This window comes from Erithacus rubecula, assembly GCF_903797595.1.
Source record: "Erithacus rubecula genome assembly, chromosome: 1".
Lineage (NCBI taxonomy): Eukaryota > Metazoa > Chordata > Aves > Passeriformes > Muscicapidae > Erithacus > Erithacus rubecula.
In genome coordinates, this window is record NC_136658.1 from 18,801,014 (window position 1) to 18,810,660 (window position 9,647).

Below are 9,647 nucleotides of genomic sequence, written 5' to 3' on the forward strand. Positions count from 1 at the left end.
CAAGTAGCTGCTGCCAATGCAGTGGAACTTGGAAGCACACAGGTGAATTCTCAGAGACAACTGAGGGGAAGGGAAAAAGTTTTCCTCAACTTCTAAATCTACTCTTGACATGGAAAGAGATACATCAGAAGACATCACTGACCTCAGCTTCTACAAATCTCTCAGCACCTCATTTAACCCTACTGCTGTTACCAAAAAGGGAGAATGTAGGTGTTCTAACAATGATATGAAACACTTACACATCTTGAATCACTTTGGTGAAAGTTTGACATACTCTCTTGTCTGACTCTGAAGAAACAGCACCATGCTGAAGAAGAAGTTCTGTTGCTTTCTTATTCCCAGAAACAGTAGCAATTGTAAGAGGGGTCCTAGGGAATCCAAGAGATAAGAGTAAATATATCAGCTTTTGCAGACATTGCCTAGCCAACACTTCAATTCCTCTTTGCTCCTTGAACAATTCATTTCCCCTCTCCTCCAGGCAGAGTGAAGGCACAGCCACACACCTACAAGTGCTGGAGAATTCAGTTTGGTGGGTCCTCAGGAGGTCTTCCTGAATAATCACCTGCCCAGAGCACAGGCCTGTGTGCCTTTGTGTGCATGCTCACGTAGGCATGTGACACAGCAAACAGTGCATTTTTTCAGTCCTCAGTGTGGAAATCACCCCCTGAAGAAAGTCAGCAACTGAACCCAGGTCTGCTTTCACAAGTCACACAGGAGATCCTTCTGGGAGACTCCTGGTCCTTTTTCAAAGCTCATTCTTATGGCTCCCATCCGACTCAAACGGTTCTAAGGACTCCCACATGCATTTTTGGCAAATCCTTTACCTAAAAACGTTATCCTGAGCATTCACATCAGCTCCTTTTTGAATAAGGAACTTGACCATTTCTTCACGGTTTTCGGTGATTGCAAGAACAAGTGGAGTGTACCCCAACTGAAAGAAGAAACCATGTCTCTTAGAATAACAGGTTGAAGTCGAGCAAGTTGGCTTGGGAAGAGCAGCTTCACCCAAAGTCCAAGCTTACCTGATTCTTAGCCTCAATATCTGCACCGTGCTCAAGTAACAGCTCCAGCAGGGGATTTGCTAGAAACCATGACGGCCAAGTGAAGGGCAGTGTTACCGCTCACACCTTTGCGGTTGGGGTCGGCACCGTGCTCCAGCAGGATAGCTGCACAGTCCCTGTGCTGGTGCTCTACTGCCTGGAAACAAGACACAAAGGAGGAATAACTTCCAACATCTGTGTTTCTCACTGTCAGAACTCCTGGAGTTTGCCAACACTGGAAAGTATGAGCGTCATCAAAGGTTAGAGAACATATGCCCCTTCTGCATACCTTCATTAGTGGTGATTTATTCAATTTGTCACGAGGGTTTAGCTTGCACTTCTTTTCTACCAGAAACTGAACAACATCCACATGGCCATTTATGCAAGCAAGATGCAGAGGAGTCCTAGAAATTAAACATATGCAATTGGTTTAAGTCCAGATGGCAATTAAGCACCATGCAGCCACTCGCTCACACCCTCTCCCTTCCCACCCTAGTGGAACAAACAGGAGAATCAAAATTAAAACTTTAAAAAACTAATTACAACAGATTGATAAATAGAACAAAAGAAATAAAATAAATATTATGATAATAATAGTAAACAAAAAATTCCAAGAAAAACCTGTGATGTACAATACAGCTGCCCACAACCCACTGACTGATGCCTCATCCCATTCCAGAATGTTGACCTGGCTAAGCTCCCTCCAGCTTTTGTGTACTTTCTCACTGGCAAAGCATGAGACACCGGAAATGTCCTTGACTTAGGGTAAACACTGCTTAGCAATGGAGGCTGTGTAAGTCTCCAGAGAGTATAGAACCAGTGTGAGCTCCTGAGTTCCTCACCCCCATCAGTCCTGCACCAGTTTTGTCCCAGAGACAGATGGGATGGGACTTCTGACAGCACTGGGAAGCCAGCTGTGCTGGCTTTCTGTGAATACATGCCCTGCTAAACCAAGCCGCTCAGTCTGGCACCTGGAAAGGAGCTGTCTCTGCTTGAATGAAGGTTTGATGAGCTCCACAGAATCATCAAATCTCAATAAGTTTTGGGTTCAAAGGGACCTTAAAGGTCATCTAGTTCCAACCCCTGCCATGAGCAGGGACACCTTCCACTAGACCAGACTGCTCAGAGCCCCATCCAGCCTAAGCACTTGAATAAATAGGGATGGGGCAAGAAGAAGATCAAGTACAGGCCCAGGCTCCAGAGCAGGGCAGAGCAGAGTGGGGCTTTCACTGTCTCCTATTCCAGTTCAGGCAGGGCTCCTAAAAGGCTGCCTGGCTGCCAGGCACAATGCTGGGCTTTGCTGGCTCTACCAGCCAGGGTGAGTGTTTTCTCTGTAAAATTGGGTTTGTTACCTGGTGTGCAGCAAGCCAATAATTACACACTTGAGAGAGACACTGATTATGTGTTTCAGAGTTGCACATGGCTGGGTGCTCAGTGGTGCTTCCTAAATAAAGCATACCCCACTTGACTTTCCATGCTATTATTTATACATAGAAGTTCAGAATTTAAAACTTTCCAAGTCCAGCCCCTCTACTATGGTTGGTTAATAGTTTCCACACAAGTTGTGTAACCACAGTTAACTTCTATACATGCTTGGGGGAGGGGTCTTCACCTGAGCAGGGGCATTTTTAATCTGTAGGTGTGATTTTTAGTACTATAATGAAGACAATACAGCTACAGTATACGTGGACCTTGAGTCTTTTGCCAAACTGGCGCTGTACATTCATAGAAATACATCAATATCTTGATTTACTACAGCCTTTACAGATGTCCTTCACTAAGGGATGCTTCTGCTATCTGTTCTACTGACACAACAATATATTGATTTACATCATCCTTAATGCCTTTTACTTCCAGGATGTCCTTGGCTAAGGGATGCCATCTGCTCCCTGTTCCACTGATTGTCTCCTTTCTTACTGCTTAGGCTTGAAAGTAGGCAAAACACATGCGTAAAAAAACCACCCTGACTCAGATAATTGTGACCAATTCCACCCTTTGGAGAGGCCTGCTGTTTGTCCTTACTGCTTGTCGCGGTTGTAGGCATTGATGCGGAGCTTGTTCAGCCACCAGCGCTGCCGCAGCCGGGACAGGTCCCCGCCGGCGGCCGCGCTGTGCAGGTCGGGCAGCAACATGGCTCGGGCTGGGCTCGGCAAACTCGAGAGGCTGTGCCGAGCCGCGGAGATCGGCTGTGGGATCCGCAGGACCGAGAGGAGACGTGCGCTCTGCAGCCGCGGCGGTTCCCGTGTGCCCCAACGCCGGAGCGGGGACAGCGACCGTGGAACGCTCCGCGGGGACACACGCGGGCAGCGGGACACGGGCGGGGCGCGGGCGGGTGACCCAACGCCCGAGCATCCGAAGCGCTGCCATCCGGGCGGCCCCAGACCTCCTGTGGCTGGGAAAGTCCGAACTATGTGCTATATGTACTTCCTATGTGTGTACTTCATTACTAGAGTGTGTATGTATGGTATGTGTGAATGTATATATGTATGTACTTCATTAGTATAGTACGTATATATGTATGTATGAATGTATAGTATCTACTTCATTACTATAGTCATGAAGAATGCTTGCCCAGGTGAAAAAAAAATAAATAAAATAACAGAACTGATGTGCTGCTGGGTCCCAGGGGGATGTTTTCCCCTAGACAGACCGGAGTCTTCTGGAGATAGATAATTGTTCTAGCCAAGGGCAGGCTTTTGAATAAGAGGCAGACTGGAAGTTTACCATATCCTAATCCCACCGATCAATGGTGAGCTGTATTTCTATCCTATTCAACCCATTGATCATTTTATGTTAAAACACTAGCTAATTAATGACTACCTTTGAATACCACAGTAAGACTCATTACGTTAATTTTAAAGAAATCAATAACCGAGATTTTGGTTTGGGCAGCTTTTAAAAGGGGTAATTTAGAAAATGAGTTTTCAATGGCTCTGTTCTAGCAGTTGGCAAGAACTCAAAATATAAGCTGAGCCTCAGCTGAGGCCATAAACAGTTTCGTAGAAACACTGAAGTCAGATTTTCAAGGGAATTCAGCACCCCAAATTCCCAGATTTGGGGATTCCCAGATCCTCCATTTTTTTTTAAAACCTGCCTACTCTCTTGGCACTAAAATGCCTCACTTCAAAGGCAAACACTCTGAGCCCTCCATCCTGAGCAGGAGAGGAGCTGTTCACTACATATGCATAGAAAGAGAGAACAAATAATTTCCTGAAGAAAAAGCCATTTTAAGGATTTTGCATTTCTTCTTGTATCCGTTAGGAAAAATGGTGGATGGCAGGTGGAAGAAAACTTCAAGGACAGAAAACAACTCTTTAGGAAAATGCTAATACCTAACATATCCACTGATTCATTTTCTTTTATCCTCCTAAAAGGTAATTGTAAAGATTATAATAATATAAATGAAATATTAAAGTCTTGATTGCTTTAATATTTAACTTCTAAATCCTGTTAATAGGGAAAAGATGTCTGACTGCTTTTTCTAATCCTTTTCATGCTTGATTTTCAAATTATATGGCAAAAATTCATCACAGCCAGATGCAAGGGCCCCTATTGAGGGACAAGAATTAGTTAAGCCACTGGTTGTTTATAAAATAATTACCTAGTAACTTACCAACAAGGAACAATTTACATCAACAAATATTCAGGAGCCAGATTTTGAGTACCTGGATAAAAGTCAGGGCCCTTAACTGTGAAGGATTCTTTTGAGTCTCAAAAGAAGGCACAGACTTTGGATGCCAACTTCTCAAAAGCTTGAAGAAGAGACAAGACCACAGAGTCTTTTCCTTGAATGGATTAATCCTTCACCAGTTACACCAGTAGAAGTTGCTCTAGTGAATGTGATGGAGTAATTTTTAGGGATTGTATCAGCAAGCACTACAGAGAAATACACCCCACTGCAATGGCTGTTTTTCTGTGTCCCCTAGAGATACCCTGCCAGAGCCAAAGTGTCACCCAAATATTGTCTTGGTTCGTTGAATGGTTCACCCATGAACAGTGCTACAATTATTATCTGGACTGGAGGCAATTCCATTCATTCAATCTTGCATTTCATTCCCACAGCCTTGTCCAAAGCACATCTCTGCAAATGTTATGTTTGTTGTTATCCCAGCACACTGTCCACCCAGCATTCTGAACTAAGCACTGACTGACTTCACCTTTTTTATACTGTTGTGATGTCTTAGTGGCACTGCCATTACATTGAGAGACTGAGGACAAGTCTGCTGGTTTCAGGTTCCCCATATGAAGCTCTTGTGATTTCACTGAAATGCACATGTTTGAAGCTCAGCTCTCCCACACCCACCAGCTTTTGAAGCAATTGAAGCAGAGGAACTATAATTTTTTTTTTTTCTTTTTCTCCTAGTCAATACCAATTTATCCTCCAAGCACTATAGAACATTAGTAATGGACATCTGAAAAAATCCCAAGTGAGTAATTCCAGTTTGCAGATGTTAGAATGTGTGTGTCCTGGCTGACACCTGTCAGAAGAAGCAATTTTAGTTGAAATGGTTGATATTTTCAAATTTCAGGCAAAGTATGTACTTGTTCTTGATCTCGATGTTTGTAGAGTTATGGTCAAAGATTCAACACACCCTCAATTTTAGAAAACAAAACAACTGAAAAAAAAGTCCCAAACACCAAAAGCATTCCAGCCATTACATGTACATTTACATTCCTCTATAAATAAGATTATCTAGCTCATTTAACATTTGCATTTCCTGTACCAGGCATCAGTATGCATAAAAACCAACCAGCTAAGGGTTTTCTTCCCCAAAAGAGATTTTCTGTGAATATTCATTAAAATTTTTCCCACTTGTAATTTGCAAAACAAGAAAGGACTTATTTTTACTTAAAATGTTGAACAGTACCTGAACTTCAGTACTGAGATCACCAATAAGCTCAGGAACATTTTCCTGTATTTTTAGCTTTGTTAACTGAAACTTTCTCAGAGCTGAATCTGCAACAATTAGCAGTGTATGAGTTAGGATTTATGCTTCATACTGCTGTTCATCCTGTCTAGGTCAATCCAACAACACACTGGACTTACTGCTCTGTGCCAAAAACAGAATCACAGTGGAGGTTGAATTTAGTGGAGCAAACTGGATTGCAACACTGGGCTATGAGATGTTAATCATCTGTTACTTTTGTGAGGCTGCATCAAAATAATGAGTGGGATAAAAGTTATCACCATTTGTTATTATACAGCTACAGGTTCCATTTCTGAGCTTCCTCTCTGATTTGGCTCTCCAGTGGGAAATGCTCCTCATTTCCTAACTCCATCTTTTCTTAAAGCAGAAGAATCCAGCAATGTTCATATTGGTGTAAATTGGAAATTACACATTGGAACTGAATGCCAAAAATATTTTGACTTGTTCATGAACTGCTTCCATCCTGAAACAGAATGGAAAATGCTGTTGACGACATCTAAAGAAAATGGAAAAAGCTAAAGTTACCTGGTTGTGGCATTGACAATATTATTGTAGATTAATTCTGTTTCATTGGCATCCAAGAGTTGACTCACTGTAGCCATTACTGCCACAGATGCCTGAGACAAGCAGAAAAAAAAGGCAATAATCAAATGCAATTGAATAAATCACCCCGTGAGCTACACACTGAACTAAGTAAGAAAATTTAACAAGCATTGCTTGAAACTACACAACAGACTAAAAAAAAAGCCATTCAAGAGAGCAAAAACTTTGTGCCAATGAGTTCATAATATCACACTTTTATCAATTTAGTTAGTTAAGATTAAATTATTAACTTCAACATCAAAAGATGCTCATATTAAAATTTCAGATACACATCTCAGCAGCTAATACAGCTTAGTTTACACTAAGCTCTGAGAACAGACCCAACAGTTATTCCACAAGTATGTGCTTGAGGACACCTAAATCACTCTGCTAAATGACACAATTAATGCATTTGTTTGTTGTTTTATGTACAGTTAAGAAAAAGAACACTGTCTTTTCTGCTAGTGGAGTGGGGGCAGAATTAATATTCCAATTATTAAGCCCCACAAGTCATCTGAAAGTCTTCTGAAACATTTGGCTTTTTCATAATCTGCACTGTGATGTTGGTGTTCTGCCTGGTCAGTTGATCTGGCGTGGAGCTCAGGATTTGAGTTCTACTTGCAATAACTGGCACCTTCCTGGAGTTCAGTTCCAACCTGTGAGGAAAATGTCATTCAACAGAAACAAAAAGACAAAAGGAAAAAGACTCACTACTTCATAACATGCTCATACTAAACAAACAAACAAACAAGTAATAAAAACAAAAATATACAAGTAATTTGCCATCTAAAATGTTTATGTTAATGTGAAGGATGTGGTGTTTTCAGATTCTCCTGGGAGACTATTTTCATGAATTCTTGGAATACCTTGGGTTGGAAGAGAGCTCTGGAGATCCCCTAGCCCAACAGGGGCTGAAGCCAGGCTGCTCAGGGAATCCCTTTCAACATCCACAACCTCCCTCGGAAAATTGCTCATGTTTGAACAGCGTTAAGGGAAAAAATAAAAGATTATTATATTATTATAACTGGAATTTCCCATACTGCCACTTGACTCTGTGGGCACTCATCCTAGAACTGCACACCTTGAAGAGCAGCTTGGCCCCACTGTTCTCCACACTTTGCCATGAAATAGCAGCAGGACCTCTCCTGTGTCTTGAGGTCACTGAGCTCTGAGTCTATAAACTTCTGTGCATCTTTCATTGTTCCTTAAATAATCACAACAGGATTTTTTGAAAGGCCATCATAGAAACTTGAGAAATGTCCTCTGGAACAAACATACAAAGGGCTTATAACCTGCACTGAGGACATTACCCTCACTTCAGTACATTTTACAGTGTCGGCTTGGAATAAATGTAAAAATAATTTTAAAAATTCTGCTACTGGGGGTAGTGAAAAGAATTGCTATAAACACTAGTTGAATCCAGTTTGAGTTAGCACAGATGAATAGAGATTAAATGTCTGTAGCATCTTAAAAGTCTAAACACGAAACAAAGTTGAGGCATATAGGATATCATATGATATATGAAGGAATAACAATAGGAGATGGAAAATCTGCCAGTCATCAGGTTAAGTTGTCTGTTTGTTAATCCTGTCAATGAATAACTCTACTGAATTGCTTCAATAACTGAATTGTTCTCAAATTATTTATGTTGGGAAGCTACCAAAATCAAAATAGATTCTGTCAGCAGCTTTGAAGCATAGACAAAGCCTGGAATGGTAGGTAAGAAAAGTGAATATGTTGCATAGGAAGGAAGGAAATTCACTTTTATAATTACTGGAGATGATATTATTTGACTTGAAAATATCTGCATATGCATGATGGACCAACAGTATGTCATGAATGCCTGTGCTCACTGTTCTTGCTTCTGACTTCTAGAATGACCTTGGATTCAAAGTAAATATTTCTATTTAAAATAATCAAATCCTTTTAAACCTGGGCTCTGGATCACTAGCATGAACACCTCCTGCTCCCATTCCCCAGCTCCCCAAGTGGGTCTCAGCTCACTAGGTGGCAGCCCAACATCACAGCTCCCAACAAACCCACACATTACTGACGGCAGCAGAAAAACCATATGTCGCACCTCACTGGTACTAGAAACATCTACTTACAATATTGCATATTACTTTGAACCATTTAGTGAAGGTTATGTACTGAAAAAATACAATATTAAGATCAAGGGTTTCTCAGGAAAGGATCCAAGCAGGTGGAGCATTGGATTGAAGGTACAGTAGTCAAGAAAAAATGCATGAGGAAAGGACTTATTTAATGGGACTGTACCTGGTGTATTTTTTTTTTTTTGTTTTTAATTTATTTTTTTCAATTGGGACTAGTGATAAGGAAATGGAACACAGAAGCAGCAGAAGGGAAGCAGTCACTGTAATGTGCTTAATCATGTTCAGCTCTCCACATTTTGCAGATACAGCAAGGCTAAGCTTTAGAGCTAGACTTAGGGAGTTATGGATTTTATGGATTTTATGAATGGCATTTATAAAAGAGTTTGAATTTGGATTATTATGGACATAAATGCTGGCAGAATGGAAACACTCCACTCTTAATGCTTCTGAACATGTTGGTGTCAGTATCACACTCATGCCAGTCTTCCCCAGTTCCCTTGCATATTCTTACTGATTTGGTGCCCTGGGCCAGCATCACCTCGGCTCAGAGGGATTTGCTGTGAACTAGGAACCTCACCAAGGAAATTGCAGGTCAGTTAAGAAATATGAAATGGGATGCTGTGTTAAGGCAAACCTGAGAAAAATAAAATTATCACCACTGGAAATTCAGGTCGTCTGCAAAGCAGCCACTGGAAAAGGCTTTGGTCATTTATTTTGCTTTCTGCAAAGATTTTGTGGAACATGATGTGGGAGTCCAGGGTTTTTCCCTGGCTCCTTTGGGGGTGCAAAAACCCCCCTGGCAGACCCCTCAGAGACCCCTGAGTGCTGCCCAGGAGCTGCAGGGGCTGGATTTGGCTCCTTGGGAGAATCTGCCCACATTGAGAGAAGAGACACAGAAAATAATGATGAGTAGAGTGTAAATTAGAATGTTAGAATGTAGATAAATAGGTTTTCTTGAATGTTTATGATAAGGGACACGTGGC

At 41.6% G+C, this 9,647-nt stretch overlaps 1 protein-coding gene across 1 annotated transcript; it reads right to left on the reverse strand.

Moving 5' to 3' along the window:
• Positions 1 to 1,053: 1,053 nt before the first annotated feature.
• On the reverse strand, positions 1,054 to 6,570 carry LOC306807074 (uncharacterized protein; the record flags this gene model as incomplete). The annotated part of the gene is made up of 5 exons (XM_079316329.1): positions 1,054 to 1,197; positions 1,330 to 1,444; positions 3,063 to 3,426; positions 4,373 to 4,407; positions 6,494 to 6,570. 5 exons carry the CDS (start codon positions 6,568 to 6,570, stop codon positions 1,054 to 1,056), a joined length of 735 nt encoding a protein of 244 aa, XP_079172455.1.
• Positions 6,571 to 9,647: the final 3,077 nt, after the last annotated feature.